General features: G+C 38.0%; 1 protein-coding gene across 1 annotated transcript in view; it reads left to right on the top strand.

Annotated features, from left to right (window-relative positions):
- The first annotated feature begins 9,213 nt into the window (after positions 1-9,213).
- Positions 9,214-22,286, top strand: part of Pop2 (CCR4-NOT transcription complex subunit Pop2) — a 31,931-nt gene continuing 18,858 nt past the window's right edge. Inside the window, exon 1 of the mRNA XM_089087439.1 lies at positions 9,214-9,284. Coding sequence (XP_088943565.1) covers positions 9,269-9,284 — 16 coding nt within the window. The 5' untranslated portion in view covers positions 9,214-9,268. The remainder of the gene's footprint in view (positions 9,285-22,286) is intronic.

The raw sequence follows: 22,286 nt of genomic DNA, 5'->3' as shown, positions 1-22,286 counted from the left end.
ACACCTGATTTCTTCGGCATAAGTAATAAGCTTCTTAGGACCGTATCTTCCTATGTTTGTGAACCCATTGTGCACATAGCAAACCTGACTATGACGAAAGGAGTCTTCCCAGAAATATTTAAATCAGCAATTTTGTTGTCCCTTCAACAAAACTTGGATTTTGAAATTTTTTCTGCCAGGAGAATGATCACTGATGAGTTATTATTATTCAAAAATCTCTCACTGCAAAGGGAACTTGCAAAAAATTTGGTCCACAATAAAAGAAATTCTTTTTAAAAAAAGGAATTCAAGATCTATACATATTAACGTTAAGGACATAAGTGACAGATTAATTGACCCAATTTCAGTACCAGATGCTTTTAATAATTAAATGTAGTTTAATTAAATAATTAAATAGCTTTTAATTATATAATTAAATGAAAATTGAAATGTAGTATACCTTTATTTTTATACCCTGGTATATTTTGGAATGCTCAATTTTTATATAATTTTAATAAGTTGAAATTTTTTGAAGAAGTTACATTTGTTAAGAAACGAGTAGGTGACATTAAATAAATTACGAGATATTTTTAAAGAAAATTTGAAGGTCACCGAGAGGAGAGGAGGTGGGATTAAAAAAAAAAAAAAAACGTGGCAGATTAATTGAATCAATTTCAGTACCGGATGCATTTAATAATTATTTTACCAATATTCCAAATATTAACTGCTGTTCCCCCTCCCAGTCAGTACACCCTAACTAGAATCCCAGATCTATTTTTTTTTCTCCAACTGATAGTAAAGAGGTGCTTCACGTTATCGAATCTCTTTCTAATAGTAGTACACCTGACTTCTTCGGCATAAGTAATAAGCTTCTTAGGACCGTATCTTCCTATGTTTGCGAACCCATTTTGCACATGGCAAACCTGTCTATGATCAATGGAGTCTTCCCAGAAATATTCAAATCAGCAATTGTTATCCCGATTCATAAAAAAGGCAATCCGTCTGAGATTCCATTCCGTCTGAGATATCATTCGATTTCCAATCGAATGATATCGTATTGAAGTTTCTATGACGACGCTTTCTGTAAAAAAAAACTTATATGCCCCCCGGGGCATAACTTACAACCCTTGCACCGAGGGCTGTGGGAGGATTTTTATCCTCAAAAAAATAATTTCCGGACCTTTCAACTACTTGGGGCTGGCATGGGGTGGGGTTGATTCTCCCTCCGATTACTTTCGAATATTATGAAGGAAAATAGCCCTTTCAATTTCCTATCCAATGATCCCTTTTTGAAGTTTTTACGACATCGCTTTCTATAAAAACATTATATGCCCCCATGGCATAATTTACAATCTTAGCCCTGAGGGCTGAGGGGGGGGGGAGTTTTGTCATACTTAAATACGTAATTTCCTTCAACTACGTTCAACAAAATGGCTATATCAAATTATTGATCGGAACTGTTAAGGGAAATGATGGGCGTGGGGGGGGGGGATTCGCCCACCGATCGGCTTTGACTATTAAAAAGGACACTAGCCATCTCAATTCCCAGTTGAATGAGCCCTTTTTGAAGTTTCTACGACAAAACATTCTATAAAAACATTATATGCCCCCAGGGCATAATTTACAACCTTAGCCCTGAGGGCTGTGAGGGGGGGCTGTCATACTCAAAAACATAATTTCCGGACCCTTCAAATACGTTCAACAAAACGGCTATATAAAAATGTTCATCAAAAGTGTTTGGGGAAATTATGGGCGTGGGGGGAGGCATTCGCCCTCCAACCGCTTTTGAATATTAATAGGGGCACTAGCCCTCTAAATTCCCAATTGAATGAGCTCTTTTTGAAATTACTACGACAACGTCTTCTATAAAAACCTTATATGCCCTCAGGGCATAATTTACAACCTTTGCCCTGGGGGCTGTGGGGTTTTGTCATCCTCAAAGACATAATTTTTGGACCTTTGAACTACGTTGAAAAAAATACCTATCTCGAAACTGTGGTTGAATGTGTTCGGGAAAATGGTGGGCGTGAGAGGGGGTTAGTTGTCCTCCAATCACTTTCAACTATTAAAATGGGCACTACCTCTTTCAATTTCCAATCGAATGATCCCTTTTTGAAGTTTTTATGACACCGCTTTTTATAACAACCTTATATGCCCCAGTGAATAACTTACAACCTTTGCCATGAGGGCTGTGAGGGGGTTGTCAACCTAAAAGACATATTTTCCGGACCATTAAACTACGTTGAACAAAATGGCTATCTCACAATTTTGATTGGATGTGTTTGGAGAAATGGTGGGCTTGAGAGGGGGGTTACTTGCCATCCAATCACTTTCGACTACTAAAAAGGGCACTAGCACTTTGAATTTCCAATCGAACGAGCCTTCTTTGAAGTTTCTACAACAACCCTTTCTATAATAAACCTTATATGCCTCCAGGTCATAACTTACAACCCTTGCCCTAAGGGCTGTTGGGGAGTGTCCTCCTCAAAAACATAATTTCTATCAGGAAAATCAACTACGCTGAACAAAATGGCTATCTCAAAATTTTGATTGGACGTGTTTGGGGAAATGGTGGGCGTGGAATGGGTGTTAGTTGCCTTCCAACCACTTTCGACTATCAAAAAGGGCACAAAACACTCCAGTTTCGAATCGAATGAGCCCTTTTTGAAGTTTCTACGACAATTCCTTTGTTACGAAGCACCTTGGTCTAAGACCAAGAAAAAAAATAATACATTGTGCCAACATCGTTCTTTACTTAGGCAGTGCTATTGCGCTGCCTATGATATTTAGACTATTTTGAATAGAATAGTTATCTTAAAATTCCAATTTGATACGTTTCGGGACAATACGACGTGTCTGATGGGGGAGGGGGTAGCTGCCCTCCCATCACTTTGACTCTTAAAAAGAGCAATAGATCGTCTGATTACCAATACGATGAGTCCCCTCCGAAGTTTATACGACCACGCTTTCTAACATTATATGTCCCCAGGGCATAACTTAAAACCCTTGCTCTGAGGGCTGGGGGGATTTTTTTACTCATCAACATAATTTCCAGACCTTTCTGATACGCTGAACGAAAGAGCTATCTCAACATTTTGATTGTAAGAGTTTGGGAAAATGATGGGTATGGGGAGGGGCATTTGCCCTCTTATCACCTTCGACTAATAAAAAGGGCACTAGTCCTCTCAATTTCCGATTTAATTACTCATTTTTGATGGTTCTGCAACAAAACTTTCTCTAAGAACCTTATATGCCCAAAGGACATAACCTAGGACTCTTGTCCTGAGGGCTATTGGGGGAGGGCTGTCAGCCTCAAAGAAATAATTTCCAGAAGTGTTATGGGAAATTATGGGTGTCGGGGGGGGGAGGCATTCGCCCTCCAACCACTTTTGACTTTTAACAAGGGTACTAACCCTCTAACTTCCCAATTGAATGAGCCCTTTTTGAAGTTACTACGACAACGTCTTTTATAAAAACCTTATATTCCCCCCAGGGCATAACTTATAACCTTCGCCTTGGGGGCTGTGGGGGTTTGTCATCCTCAAAAACATAATTTTTGGACCTTCGAACTACGTTGAACAAAATGCCTATCTCGAAATTGTGGTTGAATGTGTTTGGGAAAATGGTGGGCGTGAGGGGGGATTAGTTGTCCTCCAATGACTTTAAACTATTAAAAAGAGCACTAGCTCTTTAAATTTCGAATCGAATGAGCCCTTTTGGAAGTTTCTATGACAACACTTTTTATAAGAACCTTTTATTCCCCCAGGGGCATAACTTACAATCCAGGCCCTGAGGATTTTTTTTTTGGGGGGGGGGGGGGTTGTCATCCTCAAAGACCTAATTTGTAGAACTTTAACTACGTCAAAAGTAATGGATATCTCAGAATTTTGATTGATGTGTTTGGGGAAATTGTGGACGTGAGAGAGGGGTTTGTTGCCCTTCAATCACTTTCGACTATTAAAGAGAGCACTAGCTTTCTCAATTTCCAATTGAATGAGCACTTTTCTAAGTTACTACAACACCGCTTTCTGTAAAAATATTATATACCCCAGGGCCTAATTTACCACCCTTACCCTGAGGCCTGTGGGGGAGGGGGTTGGCATTGTTATACACCTAGTTTCTTTAACTCTCAACTACGTTGAAAAATATGCCTATCTCAATATTTTGATTGGATGTTTTGGGGAAAATGGTGGGCGTGAAAGGGGGGCTAGTTTCCCTCCAATTACTTCTACTATTAAAAACGGCACTTGCCCTTTCAATTTCCAATAGAATGGGCCCTTTTTGAAGTTTCTACGACAACGCTTTCTATAAAAACCTTATAAGCCCCCAGGGCATAACTTATAACCCTTGCCCTGAGGGGTGTGGGGAAGAGGGGTATCATCCTCAAAGAACTAATTTCCGAAACTTTCAAGTGCAATGAACAAAATGGATATCTCAAAATTTTGATTGCATGTATTTGGGGAAATGTTGGGTGTGAGAGGGGGGTTAGTTGCCCTCCAATAACTTTTGACTATTTAAAAAGGGCACTAGCTGTCTCAGTTTCCAGTTGAATGAGCCCTTTTTGAAGTTTCTACAACAAAGCTTTCTATAAAAACCTTATATTCCCCAAGGGCATAACTTACAACCCTTGCCCTGAGGGGTGTGGTGGGTTTGTCATCCGGAAAGACATAATTTCCAGAACTTTCAACTACGCTGTCTCAAAATTATGATTGGATGTTTTTACGACAACGCTTTCTATAATTAAATAAAAAAACAAAGTTTTTTTTAACTGAAAGTAAGGAGCGACACTAAAACTTCAAACGGACAGCAATTATTCCTTATATGAAAGAGGCTGCCCCCTCCTGAATACCTCGCTCTTTACGCTAAAGTTTTTTATTGTTTTAAAAAATAAAGTTGTGTGACAGATTCGAACTCTAGCGTAAAGAGCGAGGTATTGAAGAGGGGACAGCCCCTTTCATATACGGAATAATTTCTGTTCATTTTATGTTTTAATGTCGCTCCTTACTTTCAGTTAAAAAAAATTGTTTTTTTTTATTTAATTTCTGAACGTTTTTGAATTAATGCAGCTTTGATTTTGGCTCACCGTACATGAATAATTAAAACGAAATTTGCATATTAATTTTAGTTTTTTGGCTAAATGGCTTTCTCGAAATTTTGTTCTGACGTAACTTACGAATTAACTTACGTAACGAACTTCTATATTCGTATGTTTTATTACGTATATTAGGGAGTTTGCCCCTTAGTCAATACCTTGATCTTTACGCTAAAGTTCGAATTTTGTTCGAATCACAAATCCCTGAATCACAAAGGCTGGTTAATTAGAATAGCTAGCTGTTTTGAAAGTACTAAAAAAAAACTTTAGCGAAAAGGGCGAGGTATTTACTAGGGGGTGATCCCCCTCATATACGTAATAATTTCTGTTTGTTTTAAGTTTTAATGTTGCTCCTTACTTTCAGTTGAAAAACTAGGTTTTTATTTAATTTCTGATCGTTTTTTAAATAATACTGGGAAATCTGGCGCCCCTTTCATAGAAATGTTCCTTCCCCCAAGGAAACATCCTCCATGGAAGAATTCTCTCCCGTAACCCCCTTCTCTGACACACCCCCCATCAGAAAAAAATTCCCTCCTGAAACGTCTTTATACTTCCCATTAACCAATACTATATGTAAACAATGGGCAAAGTTCATAACTTGCAGCCCTTCCCCCCGGAACTGTGGGGGATCAAGTCATCCTCAAAGACATATTTATTAGATTTTCGACTATGCTGAACAAAATGGCTATCTCAAAATTTTGATTGGGTGACTTTGGGAAAAAATGAGCGTGGGAGGGGGCCAAGTTGCCCTCCATTTTTTTGGTCACTTAAAAAGAGCACTAAAACTTTTGATTTTCGTTCGAGTGAGCCATCTCACGATATTCTAGGACTACTGGATCGATACGATCACCCCTAGGAAAAAAAAAAAAAAAAATAAATAAATAAACACGCATCCGTGATCTAACTTCTGACAAAAAATACAAAATTCTACATTTTGGCAGATAGGAGCTTGAAATTTCCGCATTTGGGTTTTCTGATACGCTGAATCCGATGGTGGGATTTTCATTAAAGTTCTATGACTTTTTGGGGGTGTTTCCTCCTTTTTTCGACAATAAGACAAATTTTCTCGGGTACGTAACTTTTGATGGGTACAACTAAACTTAATGAAACCTATATATTTGAAATCAGCATAAAAATCTAATTCTATTGATGTATCTATGGGTATTAAAATTCCTGTTTTTAGAGTTTCGGTCACTATTGAGCCGGGTCGCTCCTTACTAACAGTTCGTTACCACGAAATGTTTGAAGACCTTAGATGCTCCCATGGCTTAACTTGCAACCCTTGCCCTGAGGCCTCTGAGGGGTTTCTTATCCTCAGAGACCTAATTTCTAAGACATTCAACTACAATGAACAAAATGGATATCTCAAAATTTTGATTGCATGTGTTTGGGGAAATGAACGCGTGAGAAGGGGGTTAGTTGCCATACAATCACTTTCAACTATTAAAAAAGGCACTTTCCATTTCAATTTCCAATTGAATAAGCCGTTTTTAAAGTTTTTACGACAAAACTTTCTATAAAAAAAAACCTTATATATCCATAAGGCATATTTTACAACCCTCATCCAGAGGGCTGTAGGGGAAGGAGGTTATCATTCTTAATGACCTACTTTCCAGAACTTTCAACTACGTTTAACTAAACGGCCATCTCAAAATTTTGATTGGATGTGTTTTGGGAAATGGTGGGCGTGATAGGGGGGTTAGTTGTCCTCCAATCACTTTCGACTATTAAAAAGGGCACTAGTCCTTTGAATTTCCAATCTAATGGACCCTTTTTGAAGTTTCTACGACAGCGCTTTTAATAAAACCTTATATGCCCCAGGGACATAAATTAGAACCCTTGCCCTTAGGACTGTTGGGGGTGTGTCCTCTTCAAAGACATAGTTTCTAGATCTTTTAACTACGTTGAACAAAATGGCTATCTCAAAATTTTGATTGGATGCGTTTGGGGAAATGGTTTGCATGGAAGGGGTGTCAGTTGCCTTCCAATCACTTTTGATTATTAAAAAGGGCACAAGCCATTCCAATTTCCAATCGAATGAGCCCTTTTCGAAGTTTCTACGATGACTCCTTCAATACGAAGTGCCCTGGTCTAAGAACAACCAAAAAAAAAAAAATAATACACTGTGCCAACATCGTACTTTACATAGGCAGTGCTATTGCGCTGCTTATGATAAGGAGCTTTTTTAAAGTGCTCATAAACTTTAGTGTGAAGAGCGAGGGATTTAGGAGGGGACAGTCCTCTCATATAAATAGCAATTTAGGTTCCTTTCAAGTAGTAATATTGCTACTTAACTTGGAGTGAAAAAAGTTGTTTCTTTTTTATTTATTCAATTTTAAGATCTTTCTCACGTCACTACCCATAAATTTGTCATTCCTTCAGTCATTCCATCCCTTTAGTATAGTTTCTAGGGTGTTTCATTACAATGTTTTCAATTTTAATCTTTGATTAACGATTATAAATTTCCGTCTTTCAAGTGACTCAGTAAGTCGCGAAGTGGCATATTTGGGGTTTAGAGGATTAAAAAGTGTCCTCTTCAGTAAACTTTTCCTTACTTTATAATACAACCTCACAATGTCATGCATTAACAAAAGATAATAACTGCTTAAATCTACGATAGTACTGAAAGAGCCACAACAGTTTTGATCTGTTTCGAATTTTGCATGCTACCTTCAATCGCTATTTTTTTAACATAAGTAAAAATTGAGCTCAGATCAACGCTTTCAAGTTAATAATATTTTTAAGAGGCAATGAGTTTAAAGTATACTTCGAGATTATGGTCTAAATTTTCCCAAATCTCAAAAAGTTTAGGTAGTTGCATTGCACGCAACCCAAAAATTTACATGCATTGCGACTTCATTAGTTCAAATTTTGTACCAGTCGAGGCCTCCAAACTGGGTGAAATTTAAATTCTATAAAACATTTAAAGGAAGTAACTGTCTTTTGTTTTTCTACTCTTCCCCTCTAAAAACTGAGTTAGAACCTCTTCTCTGCTCTGTTGCATACAAAGAACAAAAGCTGCTTCACCGTCGTGACACAAACTGAGTTGAAAGGCATGCTATTATGATTACTGGGTTATGTTGAATAAAATGGCAGGTATCACGATAATCAACATGAAAGGAAGCAAACTTGTTTTTTGAAAAGCCAGAGATAAAAAAATCGGAAAAAAACTCGTAATTTTACAGAATAATCAGTGTTGTTTCTTGTCTCATATTTTGTAAAAATTTACGGGTCTATTATGTAGTACGCCCCTTTGGAGTTGTATAGGACTTCAACAGACATATCTGTTTATTTGGATTTGAACGATATGGCACTCGGTGTATTTTGAATGAATTTGAAAGTCCTTCTTAATGAAAACGTCTCCAGCCAGTGGCGTACCGCCTTTTCCCTTAAAAATCAGCATTTCACAACCGAAAAGAAAATTCAACGCGGTGTCTTGGTCAAGTACATTCGTGTTATAACTAACTATATATTTTTTCAGAATATGCCCAGAAAGCAACTTGATATAATTTAAAAGACGGAAAGAAATATCTAAGAAAAGAAAAAGGAGAAGAAATGATTGAGAATTTATGAAGATTAAAAGAAATCCGAAGATGAAGAAATCATCTCAAACGACGATGTTTCGGTTCCAGGTTGAGGAAAGTAAATAAAATGTTACCTTCCTTAACCCTTTTTGTCCCGGGTCATCCAAAATTAACTGCAACAAGGGTCTGGGATTGCGCTTGGACCCTCAGTTGACTTGAATACAGCAAAGTCAGCAAAGTTACTATTTTAGTTCAGTTGCTGACCCAAGTGACAAAGTTAACACTAGTTAATTCATGGCAGAGAATTACCTTTTTCTGTAAAAGATTGAGATTTATTACCTAACTTACTGCTAAGAAGCTCACTTAAGCAGGACACTCTTCTCGTTCTTTATTTTAAGTATTTTATAAAAATTTAGGGCAATTGTTTAATGAGTACAGGATATTTTATGGTAACTCTTATATTGAAAGATAATAAAGATAGTGAAAAGTGAAGTTAGTGGATAGGGCCGCAAAAACGGCGTTAACCGTGCGCGCCCAAATTTTTTACTTCACTCTTTCCGACGGAAAATCACCCTTTTTTGGGTTCCAATTTTCTAGGTTGGCAACGCTCATCACAATTCACAACTAGCAAAAAATAATAACAGATGAATCATAAGCTAAAGATCCAATAGAAATGCCTTCTCAGACTGGTGGGTTCCAGGGCCTATGACTTGAACCTTATCCCATATCTTAGGTTTGGGAAAGAAGACAGATCAAGGGTCATTTGTTATCTTGGAATCTAGGCTAGCCTGGTTGTTCTAGCCTAGTATAAGAATTCATAGTGGTTTCTATTTCCCTATTTCTGAGCCTATGAAAATATATTGGTTCATTTACAGTTGTTTAGCTTACTTCTTTAGGTAGAATGTAGACACTTTGTGTATCTTTTTAGGCTAGGTAAATTTAGGCTAGCCTATGGTAAGAAAATAATCTACTTTGTAACATTCAGAATAAATATAGGAAACATATTTTTACTGTAGCTCTACTATACTTCACCCCCAAACCTCCTAATATATAGCCCAAATTATATGTTTTCCATGAATTCTGGCATTTGACAACCACCTCAGATCAAAACATATAACAGCAGGTAACCACATGGACATAGGCCTAGTCAATTCAGTCATGGACTTTCTTACTGGTCAGATTCAGCAGGTTCAACTCTTCTCAGCCAATGGTGAGAAGGGTTCTCAGTAAATTTTTAGCTGCTCATATTATTGACTTATGAATAAAGTAAACACCCCCTTCATGTGCAAATATATACCCTTAATTGGTATATATAGGGGTAGAGGTAAAATTCATTTTACCTCCCCAAAAAATTTGCTGGTTTCTCCAGAACATGATGTTGTAAGTAGAGTACCCCAAGGCACAGTTTTTTCCTACTAGGCCTATATTCCTCATATATAGGCTATTAACAATGTGGTTAATAGAATAAAAAACAATATCACTCTATGCTGATGACTCCAACCTGTTTAGATCTGCTAACCAACAGACTCTGCAGTCTTACCTTCTTAAAATTCAAACAAGGGCAAGAGATCAGCTACTTGAGTTCAACATATCAAAGTGCAGTGTCCTTCACTATGGTAGCAATAATCCTTGTTGCCAGTATAATATATCTGATCCTAGCTCAATGTCAAACTCAGCACTTAAGAGTAGTCCTGAAGAAAGAGATCTAGGGGTACTAATCGGTGAATAACTAAAATTTTATGGCCACAAGAGCAAATTCAAGTCCTGGTCTTCTTAAATGCACTATAGTTAGCCACTCCTGCAAAGCTTTTCCTAGGCTCTATAAGGCTACACTCAGGCCTGTATTGGATTTCAGTGCATAAGAATGATACTAGCTTAGTTAAGAGAATTCAGAGGCATGCCAAAAAGTATATAGCTGGCCCTTTGATATCCCTTACAACAAGAGACTAGAGCACCTGCAGCTTCCAACATTCATTTTTCAGACACCACTGTGGTGACATGATTTTGGCCTACAAGTATAATATTCAGCCTAATAATTCCCTCTTTGCCAAACATTTAAGCCAGCTGCATGTAAGAGGCCACTCAAATAAGCTGTCATAACATCTGGTTTAACTTAAATTGCAGGTCCAGCAAGATAAGGTGGTCATGAGCCTCTGGTGGAATGTTTTGTTGGCGGTGTGACATGACTAAGGTTTGGCATCCTGGGTTAGCCTAGACTCTGCATTGGCCCAGTCCTGGTCAACTCCTTTTTTGAATGCATCTATGGTTTGGGACTTGATGGTTTCTTTGGAGAGGCTGTTCCAGTAAGGGGCAGCACATAAAGAGAAGAATTGCCACCACTCACATTGATGACAATAAGGGACTTGCAGCTTCTTTGTGTGACCTCTTGTTGTACTTGCAAGGGATGAGGAGAAAACTTGACTTGAGAGGTTGTTTTTTAGGAGTTTGCATATAGGGATGGTATCTTCTCTCTTTCTTCAATTAATTAAAAAACTTTCAAAAAAATAAGTTTTTAGAAGAAAAGTTAAGGCCATTACGAACTTAAGATCAGCTGATACAAATACATGTTAAAACTCAAACTCAAAACGACCAGAAATTACTATTAGAGAATAAATGAAACCAAAAACAAATAGGAATTAAATAAACAATCATATCAAACAACTTACAACTTGTAATAATATAAATGAATAAATAGATCTTAAAGCAAGTAATGCCTAGATTGAATATAAAAATCAAGCTTAAAACCAAAAAAAATATTTTGCTATTGATGTATAAATGAAACTTAGAACAAACAGAAGTTAAATAAACAATCAATGTAAGCAAACATACAATAGATACTAATGTAAATGAATAAACAAATCTTAAAACAAGTGAAACTTAAACTGAATATGCAAATCAAGCTTGAAACAAACAAAAATCACTACAAACAAGAGTTTGGGTATCATCTCCTTCTCTCACTGTAAAAGTCTATAACCTACTGTGCCATTGACACTTTACTGAAAACCAATTTTATGACAAATATCTTATTTTGTACTTGATATTGAAAATAAACATTAAAATTATAGTAAAATTTTGAACTGATGAGCTTTCAGCAATTAATATCATTATACATCAAATATTCAGTTTAATTTGTTAGCTCTTTCTAAAGTTGTTCAAAATGAATATAGTTTCATAACAAACAAGTATTTGGATACTGCCCCCTTCCTTAATTGTAAATAAAAACCAAAAGCCTACTGCATCATTGGCACTTCACTGAAAATGAATTATATTACAAATATTTTCTTTTCCAGTTCTTACAGCATTGAAAATAAAAATAAAATTACAGTGAAATAAATTCTTAGACTGATGGATTTTTCAACAATTAATACCATTATGCATCAAATATTCAATTTGATGTTGCTTATACATTCCAAGACTGTCCAAGATGCATATAGTTTTTAGTAAAGCGCCAATGGTCCAGTAGGCTATAGACTTTTACAGTGAGAGAAGGAGGCAATACCCAAACTCTTGCTTGTAGTGATTTTTGTTTGTTTCAAGCTTGATTTGTATATTCAGTTTAAGGTTCACTTGTTTTAAGATTTATTTATTTATTTGCATTAGTCTCTATTGTATGTTTGTTTGCATTGATTGTTTATTTAATTTCTGTTTGTTTTAAGTTTCATTTATGCTTCAATAGCAACATTTTTTTTTTGTTTTTAGCTTGGTTTCATGTTCAATTTAAGCATTACTTGCTTTAAGATCTATTATTTATTTATATTATTACTTGTTGTATGTTTTTTCCTATGAATGTTTATTTAATTTCTTTTCGTTTTGGGTTTCATTTATTCTTTAATAGTAATTCCTGTTTTTTTTAGTTTGAATTTTAACAGGTTATCTGCTGATCTTAAGTTTAAAATGGCCTTTACTTTTCTTTGCAAACTTATTTTTCAGAAATTTTTTTTTTTAATTAAGTTTTGTTTGTTTTGATTGCAAAAAGTTTCAAGTTTTTAAAAACTCCTTATTTCAAAATCAAATAAAAAAAAAAAAAAATCAAAGTATAAAAGAAAATGGGTTGTGTCAACCTTGGAGTTTTTATTATCTGATGTTTGAACTGTTTTTAACAAAGTGGCTATCTCAAAATTTGTATCAGATGGGTTTGGGAAAAAAAGGCATGGTGGGGGCTAATTGCCCTTTGATCTCTTTTGACTTTTTAAAGTGAGCTAGAACATTCAATTTTCCATCAAATGACCACTCTCTGAAGTTTATACAAGCATCCCTTCTATAAGAACCATATATTTCCGCAGGGTATAACTTACAATGCCTGTCCCTGGGCCCTGGGGGGTTATGTCAACCCCAAAGTTTTAATATCTGATGTTTGAACTATTTTCAACAAAATGGTCTCCTCAAATTTCTACCGGATGGGTTTATCCATGTGATAAACCCAAAGGTGTGGAATGCGGGAGAAGCTAGTTGCCCTCCAATCTTTTTTTACTCTGAGAAAATGAACTAGAACTTTTAATTTCCATTCAAATGAGCCCTCTCTGAAGTTTATATGAGCATCCCTTTCATAAGAACCATATACAGCCCAGGACATAGCCTACTATGCCTGCCCCCTGGCCCTGGGGGGTTGTTTTGACATGGGAGTTTTTGTTATTTGATCTTTGAACTATTTTAAAAAATGGCTATCTCAAAATTTGTATTGGATGGGTTTGGTGAAAAAAGGGTATAGGATAGAGGCCCTCCAATCTCTTTTGACTCTTAAAAATTGAACTAGAACTTTTAATTTTGATTCAAATCAGCCCTCTCTGAAGTTTATATTAGCATCCCTTCCATAAGAACTATATATGCCCCCAGGGCATAACTTGCAATGCCAGCCCTGGGCGCTGGGGGGCTGTGTTGACACCAGAGTTTTTTTTATCTGATCTTTGAGCTATTTTTAACAAAATGGCTATCTCAAAATTTTGTTGCATGCATTTGGGGGAAAAGGTGCGGGGGGATAGTTGCCCTCTTATATGTTATGACTCTTAAAAACTGAACTAGAACTTTCAATTCCTGGTCAAATGAGCCCTCCCTGAATTTTATACAAGCCTTCCTTCCACAACAGCTGTATATGCCCCCCAGGCATAACTTACAATGCTTATCCCAGGCCCTGAAGGATTGTGTCAACCCTGGAGTGTTTGGGGAAAGTGTTGGGGATGTGTTTTGGGGAAATTGTTGGTGTGAGAGGGGGGTTAGTTGCTCTTCTATCACTTTCGACTAGTAAAAAGGGCACATGCCCTGAGGGCTCTGGGGGGTGTCATCCTCAAAGACATAATTTTTGGACCTTTCAACTACGTTGAACAAAATGGCTAGCTCATATTTTTGATTGGATGTGTTTGGGGAAATGGTGGGTGTGGAAGGGGTGTTAGTTGCCTTCCAATTACTTTTGACTATTAAAAGGGCACAAGCCATTCCATTTTCCAATCAAATGAGCCCTTTTCGAAGTTTAATAACCCCTTTTCGAAATTAAATAAATAATACATTGTGCCCACATTGCTCTTTACTTAGGCAGTGATATTATGCTGCCTATGATAAAATTAAGCGTATTGGTTTGTCTGTAAACACTATGAAGTTGCAAGTTTTTGATTGTCTGCTGGATCTTGCACCTGATGTGATAAATCTTGCTGGTACAACAATAAAACCTATCACTGAACCGATTTACCTACGCCTTCTAATTGGTCCTTCTGTAGCAGCCGTACCTACAAGCTTATTATTGCCTGCACAGAGGAGAAATTATACAGGGCATATATGCTGCTTGTTTGTCTGAAGCAAGTGTTGCAAAAATGTTCTTGGCTAAGCTTTATAATACCATACTATTTTGGGATCTTCTGACAGCCATGGATAAGAAAGAGAACTGTTTTTGAAATTTGCCAAGTTCCTTCTTCACCTCCCCAGTTGGTCTTGAAATTGTCACCTCACAAATAAATATTTGGTCGTCTAGCCTATTCTTAGTGTTAATGACCTGGCCTCTAACCTGTGTAGTACAAAGATGCACCAGCCCTGGATGGGTATTCAGTTTTGAATTGTTTGTAGTCAGTGTTATGTATTTTTGTGTATAGTATTAATTCTTTTGTCCTTTTTTTCTCTCTTTTTGCATTGATAGGTAATTAAATATTTCATTTTTTCATTTATAAAGCAGGAATTCTAACAATATATAGTATGTTTTGGTATATCAAGATTACTTACCTGGTAAACAGGATTACCTATCCTTAGTGTTACATGAGGTATAAACAACATATGAGATTATATGCAGAGAGTAAAAAAGGACTGTTAATAATAAGTGACACACCATCAGGGATCTTGAAAAAATTATGTTTATTGTGGACCATACATTATTTTTGTTGTTATTAGCATAGTTGTCTATAAGGATTTCAGCTGCCATGTGGCCAGAGAAGTATTTGCTGTTCTCCCTTATAGATTACATCTGGGCAAATCAGGGCTAGCTGAATAACTAAGATAAAGAACGCTTTGATACTCTCTGACATAGCGTCTTCTTCTTGTTTTGTATAGGTCTTTAGCCTAAGGCTATATGTGGCCCCAGTAAAAGAGGGAGAGGGAAGAATATAATTGCCATGGTAGCAATCACCATATTTAGAAAAACTGTTAAATACTTCTTGATTTATATAATGTTTTCTTATCAGAAGAAGTCTTCATGCAAGATTAGTAAGTCTAATTTTGTTTGAATCTAGGTTTTGACAGTGGTGTAGCTAGGGGGGAGGGTCTTTGTCCCTTGATGCAGCATCTGCTGGGGTGCCTTTTAAGTAAACATGTTTTCTTATCTTTAGACCTGTGATTCCCGACGTGGGGCATGGCAGAATTTTGGTGTGTCATGTGCAGGATATGCACCCTTTGGCTGAATATACTCTAGAGCCTTAATTCTAAACATTTTCCATGTGAATGACAATAGATTCATGTGCATTTAAAGAGCAAAAAAGATATATGATAGTATTGCAATGACAACATGCATTGTATAAAAGGTGTTGTATACAGACTAAATTTCCACTAGTATGAAATATGCCTAGAGGAAGACACACAACAAAAAACCAAGTTAATGGCTTTTTAAGCTTCCTTTGGGTGAATAAATGTAAAATTTTAAGTAACAAAATTTAAATGTCACAAGGGGAACATCAGGATTTTAGAAACGCCTAGGTGTATGTAGGTCCAGGTAGACTTCAATAAAGATAACTATTTTGGAATTTGGCTTTATCATTGACTAAATACATTTAAAATTAAAATTCTTGTATTTTCATAACATTAAAAAATCAAAGTGGCTGAGACTACAAGGAATTAATATTATTTAATTTTAAATAGACAACCTTGTTTCATTATTCTAATATGCAGTTCATGAGCTGGTCAACATGGGGAGTTGATAATAAAATGTCCAACTTTAAAAACCTGGTTCAAAAATATGTAGACTGTTCTCTGAGAAAAAAGTTAAATCTGCTCTAATCACAAACTGTACATTACCAGTAAGTTAGAAAAATTATTGAAAATGAAAATGAATCTTCTTAAGCATGCAAAAGTTCTGAAGATAATCTGTTTTTTAAGCATAGAAAAAAGAAATAAGCAATTCTGATTCTAATATAAATATAAATTCAAGGAATTGTCACTACCAAAACAGAACAGTGGTACCATATAACACAATAAACATCTTCATGGGAAAGCCCCAAATAATATTTGTTTTCACTTCCCAGAAGAGCCTTTAGATACAGCCATTGACCTGAGTGAATTCCTCTCCTCCATCATATAGAGCCTCCCTCGCCTCTCTTTAGATATTTCTGACTATTTGACATCTCTCAACTTCTCTGTTATTTTTCCCTTGGACATGGAGACGAAAATTAAAAACATAAAAAAGGGCTGGACTTGTCTGCTTGGCATTAATGAAACTAATTAAAGCCTGTGATGATAATCTTTCAAACTTTTGTCCTTTCTTTTTAATGAAATTACCTCTACTGGTAAGTTCTGAAATTGTTGGGAATTCGGTTTGATCACTCCTTTCCCAGTGAAAGGCAGTAAGCAAGATTTTAATGGTGTCCAGCCCATCATACTTTTTCTTGATTTTCTCCAAGTTGTATCAAATCTTTTTAGATGAGTGGTTGAAAGTAGAGTCTTTCCCAAAATTGACCTTATGCAGTTCAGAAACTTAGGCTGTATGTCAACCACCCACTGCTATATGGACACAATATATAACAAGTTTGAAAAACCTAATACTCAATGTTATAGCAGTGAACTTACAAAAGCTTTGATTTAGTTAAGCACAACACATTGGTACAAATAAAATGCTAGAGGAATTTCTAGATGACCTCTAATCAGAATAGTATTTTTTTTTTTTTTTTTTTATTCCAATATTCATGGCGCCAGGTACTTCAAAGTATCTGATATGCCGCTATTCATTTACCTCTTTCAATGGTCTCGAGGTTTTAAATGTCTATTGAACCTTCTTTTGAAGGTGTCAACAGAGGGATTTGCAGGGATAATATCCCCAGGAAGATCGTTCCAGATAGAAGTGCAATGCCGGATGAAGCTGTTCAAACCTTTCATGTAGAGGCGCAGCCCGCCCTATTTGCCCCATTCTGGATCTTCTGAAGTGGTGCCAACAGCGTTTTGGGAGCACCAGCAAATAGCGGTCATCCATATTCAGCTATGGGTCTGATGCAATACTTGTAGAGTGGGATGATTGAGCTTGATGGAAGAAGGTTTTTGCAGCGAAGAGTAACTCCCAGCTTTCTTACGCAGGAGGTTCTCACCCTATCAAGGTGGTTGTTCCAAGAGAGATCGGTGGAGAAATGAATCCCCAGTAGACGAAGCTCGTCGACTCTCTTTATAGCTTCATTTTTGAAGATGAAACTGGGGTGTTCACGTGGCACCTTTGATCGGGTAATTAGAAGCTTCTTTGTTTTTGATGCATTGAAGTTGATCATCCATGCATCAGACCACTTTTCAATTTTCAAAAGATCCATCTATAGGGAAAGGGAGGCTTGTGTTGGGTCTTCGTGTTTAGGGACGGCTGAGTGTGTCGTGGTATCGTCGGCAAAGTGATGCAGAGGGTGTGTGAGGTTGTCTCCCATGTCGTTTATGTAGATAAGGAAGAGCGTAGGTCCCAAGACACTGCCCTGGGGTACCCCTGCTTTTACTGGATATTTGCGGGAAATAAACCCGTAAAGAACAACCCACAGTGAATGATCGGAAAGAAAGCTCTCAATCACTTTTAACAGACATCCACAAACACCATACACATAGAGTTTCTTTAGCAGGCCACGGTGCCATACTCTGCCAAAGCTTTTGCAATGTCGAAGGATAGTAGCCTGATGTCGTATCCCATTGCCAGTATTTTTATCCACTCCTGATACTGGGCATCTAGGCAGTCTAATGTTGAGCGTTTCCGGCGGAATCCATATTGGCGATCGCCTAGAAGGTCATTTGATTCCAGGTACTGGAAGTTTTTTATTGGAGACGCTTTTGTAGTTTTTGCCAACACAGGAGAGAAGGCTAATATGCCTGTAGGAGCCCACTCTCGTTGGATCGCCTTCTGGCTTTAGAGTAGGTATAACATGGGCGGACTTCCATGTTTGTGAGAAGGTTCTGGAGCGAAAGCATATCCAGAAAAGCAATGACAACGGTCGAGCTAGTTTGGCACTGCAGGACTTGAGGACAACATTTGGTATGTTGTCAGAAACCGTGGCTTTGGTCACATCAAGATGTTGCAAAATGCAAAGGTTCTTAGGAACAGAAAAATTCACACGTTCCAGGACAGTGTCGGTTCTGTCAGAGAATTTTGGCACTTCTCTACCTTCATCGTCTAGATTGGAGAATTCGGCAAAAGCCTTAGCAAGAGCTTCAGCCTTTGCCTGTGGATCTTGTACCACTGTCCTGTTACTCTGGAGAGAAGGAATTGTGGTCCCCTTGGACGATGGTAAAGCCTCCTTGACAATTTTCCACCAACTCTTTGCCAAAGCAAGTTGAAGCTTGGTGGCGAATTTCTCTTTATACTGAACCCGGGACTGCCGAATCGCTCGAACTGCATCTTTGCGCATATTTATGAATGCAATTCTGTCCTCTTCGCTCTTCGAAAGTAGCCATCGCTTGTGTGCCTTTTGCTTTGCTCGGATTGTCTTCTTACACTGGGCGTTGAACCAAGGTTTGTCCTTACAGGACACCTGGGTCAGCTTTGAAGGGATATGCTTTTTGACAGAGTCAACTATGACCCGCTGGTACTTTTCTGCAGCTTTTTCGGGACCTTCCAGGAAGATGTCTCTCCATTGCTGAGAAAAAAGAGTGATTCTTAAACCATCCCAACCCCCACGTGGGTATATACAGGTTGTTCGCGCATGCTTTACTGGAGATGAACTGGGTAGGTTTCCATGTGAAACGACGGCAACTCGGTCACTGGTGAAAGCATGACCGTCTACCTTAAAGGAGTCAGGGTGATCTGCAAGGAATAGGTCAAGACGAGATGATCCGTTTGGGCCGTGATACGTGTCGAAATCGACAAGTTGTTCCAGCCTGTAAGAGAGAGATAGATCATACAGGTCCAACCCTTCCCTATCAGTATTTTTGCTGCGAAGCCACACGCTATGATGGACGTTGAACTCTCCATGAAGGATAATGGCAGACTTAGCGTACTTGCCCCGAATATATTCAAGGGAGGTTTCAAGGTAGCTGGTAATCTGGTAAGTTGGAGGGTTATACACGGTACCGACAATCAGGGATTTATTTGGGAGGGTCACCCTGACCCACAGAGCTTCTTTGCCTCTGGTATGTTCAGGCATGAATAAGGTATATGGCTCTGTATATAAACAGCGACACCTCCTCCTCCGTATTTAGCGCCGTCAGTACGCTCTCGATCCCGCCTGAGGAGCGTGTATCCCTGTATTGCAACCTCACTGCTCTGAATTTCTTGGTTTAGATTGGTCTCAGTGATGCACATGATAGATGGCTTGACCGAGATCCCTAAATGTAGGAACTGGCCAAACTTAGATCTGAGACCTCATACATTGCAGTGGGCTACAGTAAACAGGTCTTTTTGGATGGCCGGTGGACGTGCTCCAGGTCGTCGTCGAAATGGATGCTTGGTCCGAGGCTTATTGATGTTAATCAAAACCAGGTAAAAGAAGTTTTACCGGGTGGTTAGCCCAACAAAGCCCATAAATCCATTGCCATGCATCATTAGACGGGGAACGGTGCCACCTGCCACGCACGTCATTACCGCATCTTCAACATGGAGGTGGTTCCCCATAATGGGTTAGGATTCGGCACAAGTGCCTCCCACCATTGGTAATGTCTTTCTTTTCTGATAGAACACAAGTTGTCAAATTTCTAAACATAGCCTGTATTCTAATCCTCTCCTAATTTACATTGGTATGCTTCAGGGAACCCTGCTATGCCTAATTTTGGTCCTTTGCGATGATAAACAATCCCAAAGTCGAATTGTTGGATGGATGGAAGTTTGTTGATGATCTGTCTTAGAGACATGTTACGAATATTTAAAAAGTAGCCCAATGGATATCCTAGAACAGATATCAAATTAGGCTACTAATTATATAACAATCAGTCCTTTAAAGTCAGGAATTGTAAATAGAATTTCCTTAACTCTCCTTACTTCCACTCATCCTATCCCGTGTAAGATCAGTACTATGAAATCACTGTGTATTGTCATCTCAAGCAATTTAAAACAGGATTCCCATACTAATAATATTTTAAAACATGCAAATGAAGCACTTCCCCTCTTTAAACTCCTTAAAAAATTGAAGCGTCAAAACCGAGGGAGAGCTGGGAATTCCTGGGAGTGGTGTTCTATGTTTTAGTTTGCAAAAATAAAAACATTTTTTTTGTAAAATATCTTTAACCAAAATAGAGGGGGAGGGGGCAAAAAATGACAACACTGACTACAGGTGCTGAAGAACCGAGCTGTGCATTCCTGTTTTGAGGATATTTTTACTGGTTTGGGCAGGAATTGAAGCCATATTCGGATTTTTTTTTTCCAATTTAAGACATATCATTCTAAATTCTTCAGAACCTTATAATCCAGGATTTAGCAATGTTATAAGGCTTTCAACCACTTTCTTTGGGCCTCATTTCTGCTGTGAATTTATTTCTAGGAGTTTCACTTTATGCTGTAAACTATGCCCAAGCTCATCAAAGGTCAGTGCCCTTTAGAAAGGGAGAGGATAGTAGTAACTTCTTCATTAAATTACACTTGCCAGCAACATAAAATGGAGAAACCCATTGTAAACATTTTTCTTGTTGAGTGGCTTCATCATATTTGGATGACACACCAGCTCAACCTCCATTCAGCTTCCTTCCAATCACTATCAACATGTGCGTCGAATGAGTTAACGATTTTGATTGTGCTGTGGATTCACAAAGGTTTTCAATAGCATGAATTGCAAAGAAGTTATGTGATTCTCTCCTCAGATTCAGATTTTGAGCCGTGGCCTCTTGTTTAGCTAGGTAAATCCAAGGATGATCCAAGTCGTGGAGTTTAGCAGTTTTCTAGTCATCTGTGAATTGTCTTAAATAGCACTTAACAAGAAAATAAGGTGGTGAACCCTCCTGCAGACATTTTGCTTGTTGAGGGCATCTTTCAAAATGGTCACATCACCCTTTTCCTTCTGGTATGTGAGGGTTGGTAGCTTCAAAATTCAAGACAGTCTTTATGAGTAGTTTCTAAAAGGTTGTCATTAAGCTTAGTAGTTCTTTGCTACACATTCTCTTTGTCTTTGATGTGAATCTTATATTGATGTGAAGTAAAACTCATGCCAAACTCTGAATGGAGATAGACAGGGGCTTTGTAAAGCTTCAGCCATAGAAATCTGGGTTGTGGAACTTAAGCGCCCTATTAGCTGGCACTCTAAGTCAAGGAGCAGTATTTTGATTACTTATTTCTTCTTTTATATCCATAGATTTGCATAAAATCGAGTGAAAGCTGCACTAAAAGAATGGCAGGGACAATAGCTCTGTTCCCAAGATTCGCCACTGACCACAACAAAAGTGTATAGTGCAAAAAGTGCAGCTTCAAGCCAGGGTTTTTATGTTTGTTTTATTACAGGCTTTGCGGCTCCATCTCAAGTGATGACGTGCTGCTAGTCCTGGTAATTGCGTTGCTTTTTACTTTTGAGGTATTTATTAAAGCTTCTCTTGAATGCCTTATTAGAAGGATTTTCTGGGAGGTCATTTCATGTGGTGACGGATTGTTGGGGGAAGCTCGTCTTCCACTATTCCTGGTGGAGTTTACCCTGCAGAAGGTAGTCCTACTGAGCTGTACTTTGACGAATTGATCGCAAAGGCTTTATTCTGTCTGGAACGAGTTTTGATATCTCCTCAGATGGAGGGTGATGCATATATTTATAGAGCACCTGCATTAATGTGACGTCCTGTATCGACTCCAGGGTTTTGGCATCAGAGTTGCTGGAAATCACTGCGTCAACTGCCCAGTTTGGACGTGTCGAAGAGGAGGGATGTGGCTTATTGGAGAACCAGCAAAGAGAGGACATGCATATTCCATGACTGGTCTGATGCATAACGTGAATAGCGTCAAAATGGACTCGTCTGGAAGGAGGCTTTTGCATCTTAGAGTGACTCCTAGCTTCTCGTAGCAGGAGGATCTCACTCTGGGAGGGAGGTTTGTCTGATCATCTCCGAGGAGGGGTTACCCCCTTCCCCCTAATGCGTGC

The sequence above is a fragment of the Artemia sp. Qi Xiang Cuo genome, chromosome 4 (genome assembly GCF_049724085.1).
Source record: "Artemia sp. Qi Xiang Cuo chromosome 4, ASM4972408v1, whole genome shotgun sequence".
In the NCBI taxonomy this organism is placed as follows: domain Eukaryota; kingdom Metazoa; phylum Arthropoda; class Branchiopoda; order Anostraca; family Artemiidae; genus Artemia; species Artemia sp. Qi Xiang Cuo.
This window is presented reverse-complemented; position numbering and strand designations above follow the sequence as displayed.